This window comes from Dreissena polymorpha, chromosome 3 (assembly GCF_020536995.1).
Source record: "Dreissena polymorpha isolate Duluth1 chromosome 3, UMN_Dpol_1.0, whole genome shotgun sequence".
NCBI lineage: Eukaryota > Metazoa > Mollusca > Bivalvia > Myida > Dreissenidae > Dreissena > Dreissena polymorpha.
The window spans coordinates 3,650,350-3,674,703 of NC_068357.1; the positions used below are offsets into that span (position 1 = coordinate 3,650,350).

At 36.6% G+C, this 24,354-nt stretch overlaps 2 protein-coding genes across 2 annotated transcripts in view; one reads left to right on the forward strand and one right to left on the reverse strand.

Annotated features, from left to right (window-relative positions):
• Positions 1–3,149: 3,149 nt before the first annotated feature.
• LOC127873109 (nose resistant to fluoxetine protein 6-like) lies at positions 3,150–7,930 on the reverse strand. Its single transcript, XM_052416749.1, has one exon. It carries the CDS (start codon positions 7,530–7,532, stop codon positions 5,232–5,234), a length of 2,301 nt encoding a protein of 766 aa, XP_052272709.1. The 5' UTR covers positions 7,533–7,930; the 3' UTR covers positions 3,150–5,231.
• A 3,139-nt stretch (positions 7,931–11,069) lies between these two features.
• The window catches only part of LOC127873166 (actin-histidine N-methyltransferase-like), a 31,116-nt gene continuing 17,831 nt past the window's right edge, over positions 11,070–24,354 (forward strand). Inside the window, exons 1-4 of the mRNA XM_052416827.1 lie at positions 11,070–11,259; positions 16,347–16,490; positions 22,284–22,376; positions 23,058–23,203. Of these exons, the coding sequence (XP_052272787.1) occupies positions 16,358–16,490; positions 22,284–22,376; positions 23,058–23,203 (372 nt within the window). The 5' untranslated portion in view covers positions 11,070–11,259; positions 16,347–16,357. The remainder of the gene's footprint in view (positions 11,260–16,346; positions 16,491–22,283; positions 22,377–23,057; positions 23,204–24,354) is intronic.

Here is a 24,354-nt window from a genome sequence, read left to right on the forward strand (position 1 = left end):
ATGTGTGGCATGTGAAAAGTGCAAACTTATTCATAACAATTCGACGGCAAGTATATACCTAAAATCAAGAGTTACGGTTTGAATATACTGATCCCTGCCGATGCCCAAAGTGCACACAGGACGCCCCCAACGCCCATCAATCACGTTAAGTTTCTTAAATATTATTAATTTTACAAATGTGAAACATTAATATGTTCAAAGTTACTGCTATTACACTGCTATTATCTGCAAGATACATCCACCATCACCAATCAAGAGAAGTGTACATAACTTCACGTACACTCCATACAATAATCGGTAGTAATTAACGATTCAGGTAAAACCGCGAGCGGTGTCAGTAAATCATAGTTACAACGATATAGTGATTCATCCAAGCGAAGTTTTACATTATTTGTTTACATGTAGATACACATAGTACAAAATATGTTTTATACACATTTTATAAATGAATATGCAATATGTTTATATATTTTGGCAAAGCACTTTTGACATTGTTATTTATTTATATATTGTTTTCTTTCATCATAAATGATAAAATATGCACACAAAATGTCGATACATTTATTAGCTTCATTTGAGTTATTAAACCCATCATGGATTCCTACGACACCAAATGACAATGCGTTTCTCGCACGACCATGTACTGTTTATGCAAATACAAATCATATGGTTTGGAAAGACATCAATTCTTGACCTATATATAACTATAAATAGTTCCTTATTCTTATTCAACAATGAAGTTTACATCACGCGCCTATAGTCAGCTGATGAGTAACCTTTCGTTATTCCATTTACATTTAAGTGGAACAATATCCCATTTCCTTTAACACTTTTCAAGCCTGAAAGCATTTCCAGTTATGGTTGTGCAATGAGGATAATTATCTAACATTAAAATATGTAAATCAAATGCAAGCATATCACATGATCATAGTAAACAGAAACATGTCATTATACGCGCAATTTACATCTTTATTTTTTGTGATATAACATAAATTAGTATTCATATTATTTTATAACAGCATATTTTATTATAAATAATGTCTTAACCTTTATTGGTATGTCTCATATAAAGTGTTTTAGCCATTTATATAAGTAAACATGTACACTAATTAGTGACGAAAATTTGCCATTACTGCAAAATTCAGCATTCGATCTTAATTACGATTTAAACACATCGAGTGTCGGTCATACAAATGTAGTTGGTTGACCGACGTTGTTGGGAAAGATTTGAACTTCATCGAGATTTGTTGCTTTGAAATGTTTCAATTTACTTGTAGATCCCATGTAACACCATTCACGTGCTTATCGTGTTCTTTTCGATGCCTTCAAGAAACGAAGCATTGTGGGTGATGTGAATCAACTTTGAGTTATTCTGAACCAGATACACTATGATAATAATGATATTATTATTATTGTGGACACGTAATATTGTATAGTTACAGAGTTATAGCTCTGAAGACTTAAATCATAAAAAACAGCACAGGGCAATTTCTTTTTTTACGAAAGTGTATGGTTATCATTATTGTGCACCGCACTACTCCAAATTGATATATATATGTATAAAGATACATCCATGAAGTTTCATGTTGAAGTCTTCTATAGTATCTGAAAGATAGCCCTGAACAGTTACAACACACACACAACAAAGGGCAATAACTCTTATTTATGAAAGTGTAAACTTATGCTTCTTGCGTATGGCTCTTCTCCTCATTGATATCTAAACACCCATGAAGTTTGATGTTGAAATCTTATACTGTTTCTGAAATAAAGCCCTGAACAGTTTGTGACAGACTGACGGACTGCTGGAGGACTACGGCGGGGGATAATAAAATGATATTGTTACGTGCTTATCTTCCAGCTATACTCAAGTAAGGCCGATTCGTCCTTTACTACATGTGGGGAAATTTTATTTTGGCATTTCAATACTAGTTACCTTCGGATCGGCCGTCATTCTTAAGTCTATTTTTACCAGAACAAATTTCAACGAGCACACTGTTACAAAAAGATTTTATAAATAAAATACATAGGCGCTTAGCTCGAGTGGTCACAATAACTACATCACGGAGCAAAAGCAGTTGAATAGAAATCGACGCATTTCTAAAATAATGAATACATTACAAGTTTGCCGCGTGTTTTGCAAAATGAAGAGAAAGTCACTCGTATTATTATAAGTGACTGTTAATTCGACCAAACATTTTAGAAGCCGTTCATTTTGAAATACGCCGTACTTGACACGCATATCGTAGATGTCACAAAAAGGTGTATCATCGAGCAATATAGCTTTCGTAAAGAAAAGTTGGGTGTAAAAGAGGAATGATGAGCCGCATGAAACAATAATAGGTACTATGCCATACGCAGCCTGTCATAAATGTCAAGAAAGGTGACGTGGTCTTAATAGCGGACAGGGTATGCCCTTGTCAGACGGCGCGAATGCATGGGCTGGCGTGGGGCTGATATGTCGGCCACATTAAGCATAGAACCCATTTTCGCACGACGCGGCTCAGATCGTTCTAACCATAAGCAGTGTTTGCAGGTCCATAATGAGATGAATTTACTTTTTAACAAATGTTGCAATTCAATCCAAACTATTTATTTTTTTACTTCATACACTTTTTCAATACCATAAAAAAACATCCATCTATGTAGTAATCAGTCGAAGAAAAATAAAAACAAGAGATGTGTTTGTCAGAAACACAATGCCCGCGCCGCTTTGAAGCCATAAATCTGACCTTTGACCTTGAAAGATGACCTTGACCTTACACCACTCAAAATGTGCAGCTCCGTGAGATACACATGCATGCGAAATATCAAGTTGCTATCTTCCATATTCAAAAAGTAATGACCAAACTTTAACGAAGGTTAAAGTTTTAAGAAAGAAAAATACAATGATATTTGACCTTTGACCTTGAAGGATGATCTTGACCTTGACTTTTCACCACTCAAAATGTGCAGCTCCATGAGATACACTGTATGCCAAATATCTTCAATATTAAAAAAGTTGTAAAACTTTAACCAAGGTTAAAGTTTTGGGACACACACATACAATGACTGACACAATGACAGACAGGCCAAAAACAATATTCCCCCGATCTTTCGATCCGGGGGCATAAAAATATGCGGCGAGTAAAATAACACTCATCAACGCAAAGTCAAATCATTTTATTTTATTTGTCAAAGAAAACAATACACAAGAAAAAATATTAAATAGTTTTGATAAAGAGAATAGTTAATACAAAACATACAGAAAACAAAAATGGGAAAATATAAAAATATTCAACTGAAAAGTTTCAAATATAAGTGCCCATATCAACAGCCTTTGGTTGACACGCGCATATGTCGGTCAAAACAACTCGTAAAAAACAAGAGGCAAGGGCATGATTTCAATAAACTCGATAGAGGACTACCGTTTTATGCAACGAAACAATTACCGGACTACCGTTTGATGTTACAAAACAATTACCGGACTACCGATTGATGTTACATAACAATTACCGGACTGCCGTTAGATTTTACAAAAAATGACCGGAATACCGTTTTATGCTATAAATAATTCCCAAACCTCTTCGCCTTGCGGTTTTACAGGAGAATGTTTTTGAATGGAAACAAGTTACCACCAGGAAGAAGCGGATTTGACACCAGGTGCATGATTTGAATACACTTGCTTAAGGACCACTAGGCGATGTTACTTGCCAAATACTAAAACCTCTGATCGTTGCGGTTTCAGGGGAGCTTTTTTAAGTTTTCACTAAATAGGGATATAAGTTACTATCATGGGGTGGGGAAATTTTTAACCAGGGTCACGTTCATTAACTTGAACAAAATTGATAAGGGATCACCATACGTTGTTTCACTGAAAATATCTAACCTATCCGACGCATTTACAGGTGTGAGAATATACTGATTTACAATAGTTTTTTATTAAAATTGTTTGCAATATGGCCAATATGGCATTTACACACATATACATATATATAATACAACATTTGGGATTTCAAGGCACAATACAAAACATTTTCCAGTATATTACGTTCACAATACATGACGTCTATGAGACAATATTAAATAGTAACAAGGAGCAAACATAATCTTCTGGAAACATTAAACATGTTTAATTAATACACAAAGCTAAAACATACATGGTTATTTTACTTTTGAGAATAAATTTACAAAAAAAACAACATGTTGATCTAAAAATCTGACTATTTTGGTAATCCTGGTTATAAGATAAATTACTATTCATACAACATATCGTTTAAATCACAGCAAAAAAACAACAAAAACATAGTTTGTGAACATGGACATACAATTTTCACTAAACAATGTTCTCTTCGTACATCTACCTCTAAGTGTCTCTAGTTTTCATAGCAAAATAACGTAAATAGCATACAGCATTCAAGTATTTAAAGTGTTATATTTATTAATCGTTAACAAAAGTTGTACTGAACATAGAAAGACATTTACATACTTATATAATCATTCAGATTTAATACAAATTTAATGTATGTCATAATAATGTTTCTGGAAGCCATGTTTACATCACAGTGTAACACAATCACATAATGCAATCCTTGGTCTCATTATTCTGCTAGAAGCACACTACATATTGTATAATATAGATGTTTATTTCGTTACAACGCTAAATTGTAATTTTTATCACAATCGTAGTATTGTCTCAGTACAAAACGAGAGCAAAACATCCGTTTAAAACGCATATTTATTTATTTAAACGACCTGTTAAATAGGGACATGCTTCGATGCGCTTTTAATTGTCTTTGTACGACAATAGCGAGGAAGAATACCTTATAAATACCCATCAGATCTGTAAAGTATGGTGAGATTCAAACGGAAAAATAGGGATTTACAATGAAGATTTTACTAAGCTTTAAATTCGTAATAAAATAAGAAAAAGGAAATTGATTACAAGAGAAAGATTATATGAAAATAATATTGAATATAAATGTGAGTTAGAAAGGGACCAAACACAACATATAATTCGTAAAATTATTTACATACTGAGAGTAAACACATTTTTTAAAGACAGTACATGAGCTTAAATCAAAGATCTATAACGCAAAAGGTAAGTGGCGTGAAATCTGTGCAACGACATCATTCCCTAAAATAAGCAAACGTTTCTATGGCAGTCTTCGTTTCCAAGGTATGCCATTACATATATATCGTTAGAAAACCTGGAAATTATAGAGGTTAAAATAATTCACATTCAACATATAACGTTAGTCACTTCCAGATAACAAATTTGGGAATCTATTCTGAATTCTAGCCCTTATCTTTAGACGTGGAAGCAAGAATTTCTCTAGCTGAATCATGGGGGCTTCCACAATCATAGAAACAACGAAAGCAACCACATACGACACCACCAACATTGAAACACAGATGGACACCATCTCAATGTCCGAGAAGTGAATAGCTTTGGGCAGCGACAAATAGTAGGTAAAGATCACTATAGGGTGTACCAGGTATGCAGCGTAAGTCAGACGTCCTAGAGGTGCCCATATTTTCCAGGAGAGGATGTCATTGATTGCCCCACCTTTGCCGGCAACACATGCGAAAACAACCCAGGCGAGGCACAGCGCCCACGCGGTGCGACTGAGCGATATATAAAAAGCAGACTGAAGCTGGGTCATATGTGGGGGATTCGGCTCCAACAGACGGTGATAATAGTAATATTGTCCATAGATGACAGCGAGGCCCACTCCAAAAGCGAAACACCAACCAATGAACGCAAGCAAACGATGAATAACAATGCGGTTTCTTTTAGAGGCAAGGACATACCCAGTCAACATTCCTATGACATACACTGAGCACCGTGCGTATGGGCGGACATACAAGGGACCGCTTATAGCGTAGGCTTCGTCTTTATGCTTAGTGGGCTGTCCTAGAAATAAGTCAAAAATACCATAGTAGTATGTCAGTCCGAACCGTATAGCTACGCATGCAATTACCAATACCACTGCAACAATTAACGACGTCAGTCTGAGAACTTTCTTAGTGATGTCTGTGATTTTGTGCTGATATATGTAAGTAATCCAAATTGGAAGTAGCAACAGTGGACCGATGATAATGTAAAACTGCATATCGTTTGCTAAATACCATCCCCAACCCAGACATGTACCAGAAAGGCTGCCGTTGTTTGGATAAAAGTTGTTGATGTAGAGCAAATTGGTCCACCAGTATTTTTTGCAAAGGTCCAGACCACGCCTGTAATCAATTAGTCCATTATCGGGTAGGTTGAACAGAAAGTGCCAGGGTCCATTTACTGTGAAAATATATACATACGCATAATAAAATATCACAAATGCATAGATGGGAGTCAGTCGCCAATAGCGATGAAAAACATAATAAACCCAACTAAACACCCTTTTCTCCTTGATCTCCTTCACGGCAAGGTATGTGACGAGTAATCCACTCAGAAAAAAGAAGGTGTCAACTGAGAAAGAACCGTTGAGAATTGGCTGGAAACTAAACCTGGTAATGAGCTTTGCTGCTTCTAAATTATTGTCCACAAATGTATTAACAAATGCATAGGTGTGTCCAGTGATTACCCACCACATGCTTACAACTCGCATACCATTCAGACATGACAACGGCCCAACTGCAGTCTCGGTTCCAAATAACTTCTTACCATTGGTATACACAGAAAATATTTGCACAACCTTAAAAAATGTCATCCTGGAAAACTGTGCAGAGAGTTCAGTGTCATTTGAAGCAAAAAGATCCCCTGACAGTAACCTTGACCGATCATCGTGGTGCTCACTATACGGAAGTTCCGACGTCTCATGTTCTGTCTTATTGATAACATTCACTGGACCATTGTCTGACACAACATAATCCACTATAGTTGCTATCAGGATTACAGCGCATAGCACTCCAGTTATTGAAAGAAACGTTACAGCTCCGATGTCCAGTTTTTTATTATCCGCCTTAACTGACAAGACTGCTGTTAAATTCGGTACATACTTATGAATGCCATAATTAACAACCTGTGGAACATCTGATTCATTGCATGATCTTGGAACACAGACTCCCGTCACGATGGTCTTACCGGTATTTTTGAAAACTGGCTGTGCATTCCAATAGAAAGCCACGACCATATACCTACTTAAAATCATATGTTTTGTTATATTGTTATATACAGCTGGAATGTTTGAACATTCTTTCATGTCGCCAGCCCAAAACCAGTTCTGTTGTAAAAGACCATCCGCATCTTTGCCGAAAGCATCCAAATACAGCATCAGTACACTTGTATCATTAAACAGATACCCAACATCTTCAGCGCATTGTTGTCCGACTGCTGTGGATTTTACATCATGCAGAAACTGTCCAGAGTCTATAGCACTTTCTTTCAGTGTTGTCAGTGCTTTTCTTAAATGTACAAAAAGTTCCACATTCAGCCTGTCTCCAGCATTAAGTGGAAATTTAACAGGTAGACCTACATTTGTCAAATCAATCTCCGTCTCACTTCTTACATATGTAAATGCCAAACAGACAGTGAAAAGTTTACCCAGAAGAATCATTATTTCACTTTTGTGTCGCTGACTACGTACTAAATATTATTTCACAGTGTTACACTCCAATACTGCTCTGTTCGTCTGTTTTCCCCGAATGCCCTCAGAAACTCTCTCATATCGATATATTTCATGTGACAATCACTTGAATGCAGGTCATATCTATAAATACATTCATGCAAATGTCATAGATTATGACTTAATAAAATTGCAGGTTTTCTAATATCTAGATGAAGGACTTGGATATAATAAAAAGATTGTAGAATGTTAATTTAAAGTTTCACTGAAACACGTGAATTTCTTGCAGGTTACAAGATTTAATGAAACGTACGTCCACATGCCACTGAGATTGTAACAGAGTTGACAATTTGAACTTAGTATGTTGTTTATGGTTAGTGTTATATGCAGACGCGCATAACAGTTTGAATTCAGAAAACAGATTTTTTATGCAGATTGTGTATCACGTGATGAACAGTGGGAGGTGTATATTTTGCGGCACTATTAGAATTTGTAATGCAGATTTTTAGTGCAGATTATGATGAAACCCTATTCGTCTGCGTCAATAATTTGTCGTAGAATTGTGGTTTATAATAGCGTTAGAAAAAAAGATTGAGTTCTGAATACAGATTTATAATGCAGATTGTGTAACGTCTATTTGCATGTAAGCGTTAGATGTAGACGTGCACAACAGATTGAGTTCTGAATACAGATTTATAGTGCATTGTGTAACTTCTATTTACATGCTTCTATGCGATCTTCGCAAGTTTTATACGCGTGGTATAGCGTTGGGAAACAAATGAGCACCTATAAATCTGTATCCAGATAACTTTCACATCGTGCTTATACGATTTAATTCTGGATTATACGAGATTGTTGCCTATTGATCTGTGTACATTGAAATGCGCGTATATACGGTCTTAAGGCCCACTCTCACTATGATGCCGGTGGAGCCCCGGTGCGTGATCCGGGATCTACCGGGATGAACCGGGGCTCTACCGGGATGAACCGGGGACGACAGGGATGAACCGGGGACAACTGGGGCTCCACACTCCACCGGGTAAGTATTAAAATGTTTTAATACCTGCGGGATGAACCGGTTGTTACCGTGAAGGACCGGCATCGACCGGCGCGGCACCGGGAACAACCGGGACGGCACCGGGAACAACCCGGACGGCACCGTTGCTCCATCGGGGCCCATACAGACCCCGGCAGAGCTACAGCAAGGCCCCGGTTGTCGCCGGTGGTGCCCAGGTGGAGCCCTGGTGAATGCCGGCAGAGTCCCGGTATAGCCAGGTTCATTGGTAAACCGGCGCTCTGCCGGGACGCCACCGGCATTCACCAGGGCTCCACCTGGCCATTACAGGCGACGACCGCGATTAAACCGGGGCGTTGCCGTAGCTCTGCCGGGGTCTGTTGCCAGAATAGCCCCGGTGATTCTCGGCGGAGTTACGGTAGACCGGGGCTTCGCCGGAACGCTGCCGGCTTTTACCGGGTCTCCACCTGGGCATTACCGGCGACAACCTGGGCTCTGCCGGGGCTTCACCGGGATAAACCATAGCTTGTTCGGGGTTGACCGGGACTCTGCCACATTCAGGTTTAATAATGATGAGTATCTGTTGATCTGCACCCAGTTAACATTCACATGCGCATATATACGGTCTTACTTGCATTACAGAGCTAAAGGAACCCTATCAATGTGCATCGAGTCGATATATGAAGGTGGCTTATTCGCTAGTACTTGTATTAAATAACTAATGACATTATATTTATCTGCGTCCATACACTTTTCGCATGGCTTGAGACGTATTAAAAAGCGTTGTGGAACTTATGAACGTCTATTAATCTGCGTATAGACAACTATTACATCGTGCGTATACCATCAAACTAAGGTTGTTCACGGACCGTTTTACGTCACAACTGAATACATTTTACACTTGCTCTTGCATGTTTAATTTCCATTACATGGATCGCGATTTTAATTAAAATAAAAATACTTTAGTCGCAATTAAAGCAGTATAAGAACGCACATGGATAAGGATTGCATTACTTATTAAATGCCATAAATTAAGATGTTCGTGTCGACTGAGCGCAAATGTATATGGAAAAATCCCATACAATCCCCGATTGTAACCGTATACGCGCCCTGTGAGTGCTGTCGTAACGCATGCAGATTAATAGGACTTATTAGTTTTCCGTCGAATTTAAAATCCAAATAAAAACCTGTGAAATACACTGTGAAGGTTGTTGGCATGCATAAGGATTAATAGGTTATCACAAATTCCCCGTTGAAATTAGATCCATATAAGAATCTGATAGGATGCGTTGAAACGAATGCAGATTTATAGGGTTGTCCGTCGCAAGTAAACTTTATAAGAATCTTAGAAATGCCATGTTAATGTTGTCGAAACGCCAGTAGATTTATAGGGCTTTATTATTTTTCTTTCGCAAATCAATCACATATAAAAACCTGAGATATGCCTTGTAAAGTTTATCGGACGCAAGCAGATTGTTCGGGCTTCAGTAGTTATCCGTCGCATGAAACCAAATTCGGAACCTGCTCAGACTTTGGACCTGGACGCAGATGATTAGGGACTCACTACGTTTTAAATGCAATTAAAAGATTATAGCACACGGGATAAAACACTTATAAATCTTCAATGCTGTCGGAACACATGCAGATTTATAGGGCTGCAATAGTTTTCCGTCGAAATCAACCACATATATTTCAAAGAATCTTCTTAGATTGTTTAGACGTAAATAATGTGTTCATATCACATTAAATGGAATAAAGCCCGTATAAGCATTAGTTTTATAATATCTTTTAATACAGCATAGAGACCGTATAAGAATACGGGAATGTCAACTGGGTGCAGATTATAGGGCTTCATTTGTTATCAATTGCAATTTAAAAACATATTGAAATATCTGAAGATTGAACGGATGTATATAAATGTAGTTTATTAAATAAACATCATACCATAAGCAGACAAATAATGTTTATTAAATGTTAATAAAATAAAATTCATACAATTAATAGTTGTAGTCGGGATCTGTTCCGGAGAATACACTTGCATAAAAACTGACAATACTCAATTTCTATTGACGCATACACACTGGGATATACACTCAATGACAGTCTGCTCTATACGATCTGTTATGCACGTCTGCACATAACATCAACCGTTGTTTATTTTTATCACGATTTTGCCAACGGTACTTTATCAATACACACCGAGCACAATCGCGGTATATCGACTCTCTCCGGAATTCTCCGTAAGATTGATGTTCAATCCAATCGTGATACATCGGCTATCTCGGATTCCTCCGTAAAGAGCTACCTTATGCAATAAAAAGCCGGTTGGATCCAGAGTGCCACACCGTCTCGCCGTTATGGCGGAATTGTCCGAGGAGTCCCGATTGGGGTCCAGAGTGTTATTGCATAAAACCTTGCTACATCGGCTATCTCCGTACACATCCGGATTTAAGCAGTAAATCGTCTGCTGATCCAGAGTGGCAATAAATCGTCTGCTGATCCAGAGTTTGGCCGAACACTAAAATCGATGACGTATTTCACACATATATATAGAGGCATTATGCACTTATATCCCAATTTGGAAATCAGCTGTAGAATTCTTGTTAACTAACAATAACATAGAATAAACAATATTGTTGAAACCGAATGGTACCCCATCAGTGCCTTGATATTTGATGCAGCTGACGTTTATTGTTTGAATTTGTAAGCGAACCATTTTCAGTTGTTTTTTTTCGGATACAAATCTTCAGGCGTGTTTTATACTTCGGATGAAGCTTTAACACAATTTATCAAGTTTAAATTTCTTGAAGTAAAATACGCCGATGTAAATTTATTGGAAGTTTAATAATATTTTTTGTGATTTCATAAATTATTGTTTGCAATATCATGGTCTTGACTCAGATTGTGGTTGTAGTGGATGAGGTGTCCGCCTAGCGATCGGGAGTTCGTGGGTTCGAACCCCACTCGGGGTGCATTCTCATTAACTCCTCCATAGACACCTAGTACTGGTTCTTACCAGGAAAACGGACTCGATAATGTCCCTCTGCCTATAATGCTCGAAAGAGCGGTTGGCAGTATACAAAGATAGATAGCTGAAATAATTCGCGTTCAGAATAAATCCAAGAGTCTGCAAAAGCAAAAATCATCAAAAGACTCTATGGCGGCAATTTCTATTGACTAGGTCTTGACTTGTGCATTTTGAACTTAAAGGGTATTACACATCGGTCCGTCTAAAATGCGTGTATGACTCATATCCGCGGATATGAACGAAAAGTGCGGATATGAACGAATATAGGCAATATTTATGCGTTTTTTTTGCAGTTTTTTTATTAACAAATCACTGTTGAATTAAAAATTCACAATATGTGATAAATCTGTTAAGACTGTCTCACAATTAAGCATTTTAATAAAAGCGGTGTTCTGACTGGTCGTTCATATTCGCCAATATGAATTTGGAGTAACTGAAATTAAAATGCCAATAAAAAACACTTTTAAATTAATTTGATCGTAACATTACACCCGAAGTGTATTTTTTTCACAGAACGATTTTCATATAACAATCAAAGCGCTGAAGGCACTGAAGTTGTTCGCTGTTGTCGTCCTTGATTAGCATGTGCGCATTGCACAGGCTAATCAGTGTGCACAGGCTAATCTTATTTGACGTGCATTAAGCCCCATTTTCCCTGAAAGCAGCCAATATGTACAGATTTCAATGATAGACACTAGAAGGTATATACACTCACTGCTAGAGCAGAATCATTTGTCGTCTGCTGCAGACAGGCAGGGGTAATCGTCCCTTGCAGAGTGAGTTGTGGTTCTTACTGTACTTAAGGCTTTTAAGCACATACTGATTTGCAAAATATGCTCTGTAAATTTAGCTGGCCGCTAACGTGACCAACTATAAATAAAGGAAAATACATTTAAAAAGCCGTTGTCTGTTCATATCCGCACTTTTCAGTCATATCCGCGGATATGAGTCATATACGTATTTTAGTCGTACCCTTACACATCCCAGAGAATTTAACCTCATTTATAAAGTAACACCAAGTCTGTTCCATATTTACTTGATAATATTGATTTGTTTGATTTGCTTCACCTGCAAATTCTTAATTGATCTTGTTTTGAAATTGACCAGCAGAATCTACTTTGCCTCACACCAGATTTTTTCTTCATAGAGCTAAATTTTCCATTAATACAAATTTACAATATAATTTATGTATACAAGTTTATGTAAAATCAGTGCATCAGCTAGGATTTGAAGAGGGCAGGGCTTGTTTTTTTTGTCGAAAGGGCACTTTCGACGTGCAGTATTTTGTCAAAAGGGCACTTTCGAGCACTCTGTCCTGTTGGTTGCTTACATCGTCGTTAATCAATATTTACAACTGACAGACCCTGGCCGCTTATGCTCGGTCGCGTGCTTTCGACTCGCAGTACATTTTCGGATATAATTTTACAGATTTTTTTAAATTCGCCACTTAAAAAAAATTGGAGCCACTTTTAAAAATTTAGCGCCATTGGTGACAGTGGCGATCGACAGCAAAACCCCTGCTGGCGTTTCTGGAATGCTTCCTGTTGCATGTTAATTTATATGTTATTAACCCTTAAAGCGCTGGAGCTGAATTTTAAAGGCCTTTGCAAACAGTTTGGATCCAGATGAGACGCCACAGAACGTGGCGTCTCATCAGGATCCAAACTGTTTGCTATTCTGATAGTATTCTTTGAAAAAAAATCGAAGAAAATGCTAATTTTAGAAATTCTGCAGATGACATTTTAGCAGACGACAAATTTCCCAGCATGCAAAGGGTTAATAATTGTTTTAATAATATTATTCCTATTATGATTAAACCATTCAAATATAATGTCTACTATGAGGAATAAATTAATTACAGTGTAATAAGTGATTTATTAATTATCATAATTATCATAATATGTATAAGGGAAGGGGGGACCCTAGGAAGGGCAGGGAGGAGGGGCAGGGCGGGGCAGCCTTCAATAAAGGTCTAGCTGGAGCACTGTAAAATAGTAAATAATACAAAATGGCAGCATTGATCTTCAAAATTTGAACTTTCCTGTTTGCCAATGTGAGTGCTTGAATTTGGCAATCACAAAATTTCATTGCTATTGCCCACCAAGTTGATGAAAAAAAAATGCCAGAAATCAGGCATTTTTTTTATTCGTTTATTACATTATACAAAGTGAAAGACAATGTAAAAAACATAAAAGGCTTCCATTTGGTATGGAATTTTTCATAGGATTTCATAAATAAATGTCACCCAAGATCCTATTGAGTGTATTCTTTTAAAAGAAATATAAATCTAAAGTTGTTTTTTGAGCGAACATATATATCATCTTCTTAAATAAACATCAAAAGGATGACATTTTGCAAATAAGTTAAAAATAACTCTCACTCAAATATGCTTGTCCCCTGTGTGTGTGTGTGTGTGCATGCCTCATTGATATACATGATAAAATCTCAGATTTATTTGCAGAGTATGAAAAACAACTATTTAAAAAAAATATTGTAATTTTTTTAGCTCGCCTGAGCACAACATGCTCATGGTGAGCTTTGTGATCGCCTTTTGTCCGTCGTGCGTTGTCAACGTCAACATTTGCCTTGTTCACTCTCTAGAGGCCACATTTATTATCCAATCTTCATGAAATTTGGTCAGAAGATTGGTTTCAATGATATCTTGGATGAGTTCGAAAATGGTTACGTTTGCTTGAAAAACATGGCTGCCAAGGGGTGGGGCATTTTTCCTTATATGGCTATAGTAAAATCTTGTTAACACTCTAGAGGCCACATTTATTGACTGATCTTCATGAAACTTGGTCAGAAGATTCATCCTAATAATATCTTGGACAAGTTCGAAAATGATGCCGGTCGGTTCAAAAACATGGCCGCCAGGGGGCCGGGCATTTTTCCTTATATGGCTATAGTAAAACCTTGTTAACACTCTAGAAGCCACATTAATTTTCCGATCTTCATGAAACTTGGTCAGAAGATTTTTCCCAATGATATCTTGGAAGAGTTCAAAAATGGTAACCTTTGCTTGAAAAACATGGCTGCCAAGGGGCGGGGCATTTTTCCTTATATGGCTTTAGTAAAATCTTGTAAACACTCTAGAGGCCACATTTACTGTCCGATCTTCATTAAACTTGGTCAGAATATTCATCTCGATAATATCTTGGATGAGTTCAAAAATGATGCCGGTTGGTTGAAAAAACATGGCTGCCAGGGGGCGGGGCATTTTTCCTTATATTGCTATAGTAAAACCTTGTTAACACTCTAGAGGCCACATTTATTTTCCGATCTTCGTGAAACTTGGTCAGAAGATTTGTCCCAATAATATCTTGTTATCTCAGTTGAGCGAATTTGGGCCTTTCAGGCCCTCTTGTTTATTTTGTTTCCACTGAATATAACACAAGTAATAATGAATATATATGCTTCAACAAATAAAGCCATAGAAGTATTTGCAGACAAGTGAATAATACATACCGTCATTACTATGAGTTTTCGGACACTTAAAAAAACAAAAAATGTGTCTGAAAATTTAGATACGGAAAATATTAAAAAAATTCAGGTGTCCCAAAATTTAGAGACAAAAATTAAATGTCCAAAAATTATAATTATATTGAAATAAAAGCAATAAATCAATGTACAATAGTGTTTCTACTTTAAAATAAAAACAACTTCACAGTTTTGATTACTCTTGTCTGAAATGATACAAACACAAAAAAGTAAAACATTAAACATACTGCTTCCTTAATAGGAAGATATCATTTAAAATGCTGTTGGGTGAAGTGATTGTTTTCTATCGGTATACATGGTTACATGTACATGTATTTACCAATATTACGCAAATGTTATGGTTCATTGGCCATTGCCCTCAGGCATGCGTCTCCCAGGTTTTATGACCTTAATCCGTTTGTAAAACCCAATGATGAAAGTGTCACAAGATAAGGTAATACAGTGCAGAAATCTGGTAAAATAGCGCCGTAAAATATACTGTCCGAAAATTTAGAGTCATTAATGATAGACGAAAACGTGTATGTCCAAAAATTAAGAGTCACGAAAAATAATTATTTTGGCCAAAAAAGGGGGTGTCCGAAAACTTAAAGTAAATATGGTAGGCCTTATGTAACTGATACTACCTGATAATAAGAAAAAAGTACAATATCTTCAATTTGACAATGCTTAAGATTAAAGCCGCATAAATACTAAAAATCAATGAATATTTTGTTGATTTTTTTAGTGTTAATGGCCGTTAAAATATTGTTTTTCAGAACATCATAAGTATTAATATTTTTGTTATCCCCCGCCATAGGCGGAGGGATATTGTTTTGGCGTTGTCTTTCTGTCCGTCCGGAGCCATATCTTGGAAGTGCTTTGGCGGATTTCATTGAAACTTGGTATGAGTATATATATGGATAAGAGGATGATGCATTGTACACCATCTTTTAATAACAGAGTTATGGCCCTTTGTATCTTGAAAAAATGCTTTTTTAGTATCAAATATAACACTTTTGTGTTCAGAATCATATTGGCGGGGGATATCAATCCAACGAATTTGCTTCTTATACATGTATCATAGAACATAACATCAGAGATATTGTTTTCTATTGATGGGAAAGAATAACAAACTTTGAAATAATCAGATGCATTTACATTAAAAGTGTTCAGATAATAATTTTTAAATATATACATCATAGAGTTTTGATTACTGCAAATACAGTTTTGTGTTCTCTCAAAACAGTTACCAGAAAATCAAATACTTTTATTGTGCTGACAGGAACTTGAATCATGGGAAGGAAGAACAGAAGCAAGAAAAGCAACATTCAGTCCAAGGGAGCTGCGAATTGCACGGAAGAAAAACAACAGTTGTCTAAAGCAGCTAAACGTGATGTCATGGACCTTGTTAGAGTTCTGCTGGAGAGTAAGTCAACCTTTGAGATCTCAAACATCATATTGATCTTATTCTATCTGTCTTGCTGTTTGCCAAGGTTTATGCATTAAAGTATGTGCTTTTATTAATAAATGATGTATAATTTAAACATATAAGTTTGAGCTTGATGGCATCAAAAGCTTTTGGATTATTGGGACACCTTCAAGCCTGCTTTCTGAGAAGAATTATTACCGGTTCCATGTTCTTGATGTCTGAGGGAGACCAAGATATGAGAGGGGATAAACATAGTGTCTAGCAATCACCTGAGTGGGCATAATAATTTTTTATTATTTTTTTAGCTCACCTGAGCACAACGTGCTCATGGTGAGCTTTTGGGATCGCCTTTTGTCCGTCCTGCATCCGTCGTGCGTTTGCCGTCAACATTTTACCTTGTGAAGACTCTAGAGGCCACATTTCTTATCCGATCTCCATGAAACTTGGTCAGAACATTTGTCCCGATGATACCTCGACTGAGTTCGAAACTGGGTCATGCTGGGTCAAAAACTAGGTCACTAGGTAAAAAAATAAAAAAAACTTGTGAACACTGTAGAAGTCACATTTGATGCCCAATCTTTATGTAAATTTTGCCAAAATTTTTGTCTTAATGATATGTTGGTTGAGTTCAAAAATTGTTCCAGTCCGTTGAAAAACATGGCCACCAGGTGGCGGGGCAGTATTCCTTATATGGCTATATAGAAACCTTGTGAACACTTTAGAAGTCACAATTTTTGCCCAATCATCATGAAACTTGGTCAAAACATTGGTTTTATTGATATCTCGGATGAGTTCGAAAATGGTCCAGATCGGTGAAAAAACATGGCCGCCAGCGGGCGGGGCAGTTTTCTCTATATGTATACATGTATAGTGAAAACATTTGAACACTCTAGAAGTCACATTTTTGGTCCAATCTTCATGAAATTTGTTTGAACATTTGTTTCCTGGATACGCCAGTTGAGTTTGAAAATCGTTCAGATCGGTAAAAAAAAAATTGGCTGCCAGGGGGAGTCTTTTTCCTTATATTTATATAGTAAAAAAGCTTGTGAACACTCTAGAAGTCACATTTTTTGCCTAATCATCATGAAATTTGGTCAAAACATTGGTTATGTGGATACCTCGGACGAGTTTGAAAATAGTCGTGACCGTTTGAAAAACATGGCCATAATAACAGAGGATTATTATGTTGATAATTGGTTGGTGATTAAGTGCAACAAACGTATTTTTGCCATCTGAAAACCCTTTATTAAATAATCTCAAAATTTTAAGTAGTAATATTGATTTCACAGAAAATTACTTAGGGGAGAAACAACTTTATATAACAGTTTAGAGTCAGGCCCCAAATTCCTGTGCTGGCCACTTTTCACACATTTTGTTGCATGTAATTTAATGATTGCAGACCAATGAAATAACCATTAGCCACAGCAGGTACCTCATTATCTCTGACAGTTGCTTGATGCCCAACCCCTTGTTTACAGCCCTTTGCAGTGAACAGCATAGAACAGCAATTGCTATACAGTGGTATCAATATAGAGATAAACACATAAATACATCTGTCTGGCATTTATTTTCGTATAAAAATCAGCATGCTGACTGCATAAAAAGAACAGATTACAACATTGAAGCAAGCTCTTGAAATAACAAAATTATGAACTTATATATTTCCAAGAAAGGTTTATACAATATATATAAATTTAATGGGCTTGATATTTCATGTTTCTTAGCTTTAAGTACAGTGCAGTGATGCCTGATTGAACTTACTCAATATGGTTATTATTATCCCCCGCCAGAGGCGGAGGGATATTGTTTTGGCGCTGTCCGTCCGTCCATCCGTCCGTCCGGCACTTTTGTGTCCGGAGCCATATCTTGGAAGTGCTATGGCGGATTTCATTGAAACTTCGTATGAGTATATATTTTCATAAGAGGATGATGCACGCCAAATGGCATTGTACACCATCTGTTAAAAACAGAGTTATGGCCCTTTGTATCTTGAAAAAATGCTTTTTACTATAGGCACTTTTGTGTCCGGAGCAATATCTTGGAAGTGCTTTGGCGGATTTCATTGAAACTTGGTATGAGTATATATATGCATAAGAGGATGATGCACGCCAAATGGCATTGTACACCATCTGTTAAAAACAGAGTTATGGCCCTTTGTTTCTTGAAAAAATGCTTTTTACTATAGGCACTTTTGTGTCCGACGCCATATCTTGGAAGTGCTTTGGCGGATTTCATTGAAACTTGGTATGAGTATACATCCCCCGCCAGAGGCGGAGGGATATTGTTTTGGTGCTGTCCGTCACTTTTGTGTCAGGAGCCATATCTTGGAAGTGCTTTTGCGGATTTCATTGAAACTTGGTATGAGTATTATATGGATAATAGGATGATGCACGCCAAATGGCATTGTACACCATCTGATAATATCAGAGTTATGGCCCTTTGTATCTTCAAAAAAATGCTTTTTTTAGTGTCAAATATAACACTTTTCTGTCCAGAAGTATATAGGGGGGGGGGATATCAATTCAACGAATTTGCTTGTTTAACTTATAACTATCACAAAGTCCCAGTGTATATTATGAATATCAAGAAGAAAAAGTAAATATATGTACGTAAAAATATCCTTTACAGCTTAGGCAACAATTGTTGTCAAAATTCAATTATATTGATCAATAAAAAATAGATTGAAATATTCTCCAACTTTACTGCTGAACAAAAAACTCGTGTCTACATGTGCACATATCATATCACAGATATACTTTGTTCAAGAATTAAAGAGATAGAGAAAATGTACTTAAAACCAACTATTTGCGATACTTATTATATTAAATGCAGCTTGTATTTAAGAATAAATTTCACAATTAAAATGCATTTTAATTTTGCATAGGTTGTAAATAAAGAGTAGAAGCGTAGAGGAATTGTTTACAAACAACACTTACAAATGTGAATAATTAACAAAAATTAACTCTTAAATGAAGTATGAAATTTCATTTTAAATCATAAATACAGATTGATATACAAAAGTCATGTAGGCCTACATGGATGATATGTGAAATACAGTATTATGTGAAAGTCAGAAATACCATTATTCTAATTAATTTTATATACAGATGTACGTCATGTATGATATGTGAAATGCAGTATTACTTGAAAATCAGAGTATCAATGTTCTAAATAACTTTGAATGGAAAAACAGTGAAAACATAATTTAATAATAGAGCACACTAAGTCTGTACTACTGCCTGTCTGCTCAGCACTCGTCCTCTTTTGAAGATTTTACACTTAATAATAGAACTATAAAGCGCAAGTTAAGTATGTATGCCCGTCTGTATGAAGTACTTTTATTATTTTGAACTCCACCTTCCCAGAATAGTTTAGTTCCTTTGGGTCTCAGGTGAGCACCTTAGGGCCTATGGCCCTCTTGTTTAGTTCACCTGAGCACAATGTGCTCATGGTGAGCTTTTGTGATCGCTTTTTGTCCGTCGTGCGCCGTGAACATTTGCCTTGTTAACTCTCTAGAGGCCACATTAATTGTCCAATCTTCATGAAATTTGGTCAGAAGATTGGTCTCAATTATATCTTGGATGAGTTCGAAAATGGTTACGCTTGCTTGAAAAACATGGCTGCCAAGGGGCGGGGCATTTTTCGTTATATGGCTATGTATGGCTATAGTAAAATCTTGTTAACACTCTAGAGGCCACATTTATTGTCTGATCTTCATGAAACTTGGTCAGAAGATTCATCCCAATAATATCTTGGACAAGTTCAAAAATGATGCCGGTTGGTTGAAAAACATGGCCGCCAGGGGGCAGGGCATTTTTCTTAATATGGCTATAGTAAAATCTTGTTAACACTCTAGAGGTCACATTTATTTTCCGATCTTCATGAAACTTGCTCAGAAGATTTGTCCCAATGATATCTTGGATGAGTTCAGAAATGGTAACCTTTGCTTGAAAAACATTGCTGCCAAGGGGCGGGGCATTTTTCCTTATATGGCTATAGTAAAATCTTGTTAACACTCTAGAGGCCACATTTATTGTCCAATCTTCATGAAAATTGGTCAGAAGCTTCATCCCAAAAATATATTGGACGAGTTCGAAAATGATGCCGGTCGATTGAAAAACATGGGCGCCAGGGGGCGGGGCATTTTTCCTTGTATGGCTATAGTAAAACCTTGTTAACACTCTAGAGGCCACATTTATTGTCCAATCTTCATGAAAATATGGTCAGAAGATTTGTCTTTTTGATATCATGGATGAGTTCCAAAATGGTTACGTTTGCTTGAAAAACATGGCTGCCAAGGGGCGGGGCATTTTTCCTTATATGGCTACATGTATATATATGGCTATAGTAAAATCTGGTTAACACTCTAGAGGCCACATTTATAGTCCGATCTTCATGAAACTCTGTCAGAAGATTCATCCCAATAATATCTTGGACGAGTTTAAAAATGATGCCGGTTGGTTGAAAAACATGGCCACCTTGGGGCGGGGCATTTTTCCTTATATGGCTATAGTAAAACTTTGTTAACACTCTAGAGATCACATTTATTTTCTGATCATCAGGAAACTTGGTCAGAAGATTTGTCCCAATGATATCTTGGATGAGTTCGAAAATGGTTTTGGTTGCTTTAAAAACATGGCCACCAGTGGCGGGGCATTTTTCCTTATATGGCTATATATGGCTTTAGTGAAACCTTGTTAACACTCTAGAGGCCACATTTATTGTCCAATCTTCATGAAATTTGGTCAGAAGATTGGTCTCAATGATATCTTGGATGAGTTCGAAAATAATTATGTTTGCTTGAAAAATATGGCTTCCAAGGGGCGGGGCATTTTTCCTTATATGGCTATAGTAAAATCTTGTTAACACTCTAGAGGCCACATTTTCTGTCCGATCTTCATGAGACTCGGTCAGAAGATTTATCCCGATACAGGGCTCAACATTAACCGAAAAACCAACTTGCCCTGCCGGGCAAGTAGTTAGAAAATCTACTTGCCCTGAACGTAAAGCCGCTTGCCCAAACTGTAAACCTCATATTTTTTTTTATAAAGATCAAAATGACCACAAAACCTTTTTTATTTTTGAACATTTAACAAAATGATTACTGCAATTAAAGTCTAATGAAAGTCTAAATTACATGCTCTTTGTTCCTTTTTGCACTTGCCCTGGCAGACAACTAGATTATAAAATAACTTGCCTGGACTCAACTTTTACTTGCCAGGGGCAATAGGACAACCGTTAATGTTGAGCCCTGCCATAATATCTTGGAAGAGTTCAAACATGATGCCGGTTGGTTGAAAAACATGGCTGCCAGGGGCCGGGGGCGGGGCATTTTTCCTTATATGGCTATAGTAAAACCTTGTTTACACTCTAGAGGCCACATTTATTTTCCAATCTTCATGAAACTTGGTCAGAAGATTTGTCCCAATAATATCTTGTTATCTCAGGTGAGCGACTTTGGGCCTTTCAGGCCCTTTTGTTTTATATACCACATTTATATAGCGCACTTTACAACTCGAGATGTGTGTTCAGAGGCTCTTCTACAAATTCAGGGTCCTAGGTGAGGATCATACCTGAGGTCTCTTGAACACCTGAGTGGGGATTAAACCCAGGTTTTTTTGCATTGCCTAAATTCAATAGGTTCCAAATATGCTGCAACATATAATGTACACTGCTTTTGTCATTATGATTGGTACTTAAACTTCTTTAACATAGTGCATGAATGGAAGGATATGTAGTAAATTTTATTCATTTTTTTCAGCAAATTCAAAAACACAATTTTAATTTCAGAGTGCTCTATACCTCCCACTTCAAGTGGAAAAGAATTTGAAGAATATTTGGAAATCAGAGAAACAGTTGAACAGATACGAGAAATTCAGAAAGGTACATTCTATTCTCTGGTAATCATTTTAATAGAGCACATTTACGCACATGCATTTCACGATACAAAATTCTTCAGTGCAATGTTCACAAATGTAATGCTCTACCATAATTATTACAGCATAGCCCAGACAATTCCCTATAGAAAACAAGCATGGGCAGCTTCATTACCAAAAGAAAAGTCACAATACCAAGATCTCCCTCTTTAAATAATTGATATTAACATTTTTTTAGTATTTTTACCATATATTTTTAGTGCAATTTATCAGTGTCATCAAATTGGAATTTAATTATATAAGGTGTGTTCACTGAGCCAAGATTTTCTGTTTCAATGAGTTATGGGACTTAAACATTTTCTAAAATTAGAATATACTGCATGCTTATTTATTTCCTCATTAGGGGCCAGAAGTATAAGTTAATGGTAAATATCAGTTGGGAAAAACAAGGATAAGTGCTTTTAATTCAGTTGTAGTATTGTATACACAAAATTTTGAACTTGTTTACCACAATGAAAATGAGAATGGAAAGATTCCAAGTGATATGGTCCATGAATCAGTCTGAGGCAGTGTTGTGGATTGCACAGACATTTTATGGAATATTCTTTGTACTTACACAATTAAACAGAATGTTGTTCAATTAGTGATTTTTCACCACTGTTAGACATATGCGGATATATATTTGTAGACCTTACCTACAAGTCAGATGAGCGAGCTGACAAGTTTTCAGTGTTCATGGACTGGTTGAAGTCAAGATCTGTTGATACGAGCTGTGTAGGAATTAATAAATTTGATGGATTTGGATACGGTCTGCAAGCGAGCAAAGATCTCAAGGTACAACATGAAGCTGGCCTTGCTTTCTTTTTAATTTGTTTGCAATTAAGATTTTAATTTGTATACATGATATTTTAAATGCATAAACTGTGTTAGTGACAGTTATACTACGCTGTTACTAAGATAATTATTTACGAAATAAATATTAGTCAATATAATTATGCTCCTATGTAGTTAAAGGCATTAAACATTGCCCTTGTCCATCTGTCTGTAATACTTCCATCCACAGTTCAGGGTTGTCATAATAAACCGATTGCCGATCGAATTCATCGGTTAAAATCGCCAGAAAATCGGTTGTTTTTTCCCGAATCTTTAAAATTGCGATCGGAAGTTTTGATCATGCAAACCGAGAATAATTGACGAGGAATAACCGTACTATAGTAGAGCGACGCCTGGTCATTCAATCAGTCCATTAACTCCTCCTTAACGAGCTACTGTTTTCAATGAATTTCTCAGCAAGTGGCCAATATTGATTTTTCCAGCTGTCAATCAAATTCGTCTTGGTAAGCACGTCAACCAATCAGCGCTCAGGCAGCAGAATACACGCCGACCCCACGTGAAATTGTATCAAATAGCTGTGCATTTCACAGATTATTACTGACTCTATCTCAACGAATGTTGCACTGTAGAGCGTAATTAACTAGTTTTTTTAGTTAGAGAAAAGGTTTCCACATATTAAAAAATGCTCTTCGATTTTCTACCAAAATAAAAGATATTAGAGACCTCTGCGCTACGAAGTTGTTATTCAGCATCTAAATATTAAAGTCCACGCTTTCCCCGAGGATGAATGATGTGATGTTAAACATGAAGTCTAACTTTGGCATGATTTTCATCTGTACATGAAAAACAAGAGAAATGTGTCTCTGTAGCTAAAATTTTCTTAATTTTCCATGAATAATAAAATCTGAAAATGATTACGGATAACACATTTAATTATACGCATTTGAAAATATTTCAATTAAATAATGCATTTTGTTATACAAATGGTCATAACACATAATGTAATAAGTAGGTAAATAACGTGTTTTGAGATTGCCAAGCTATGCATACATATAGGTCTACATGCATGAATGACATGACAAGTTATATCACGATCCGAAATAAAAAGTACTCGGTAAAATTTAAAGAAAGGCGCGTTTTTATTCACAGAA

Coding starts and splice junctions, on each gene's coding strand:
- LOC127873109 (XM_052416749.1), bottom strand. CDS start 7,532: ATGATTCTTCTGGGTAAACTTTTCACTGTCTGTTTGGCATTTACATAT.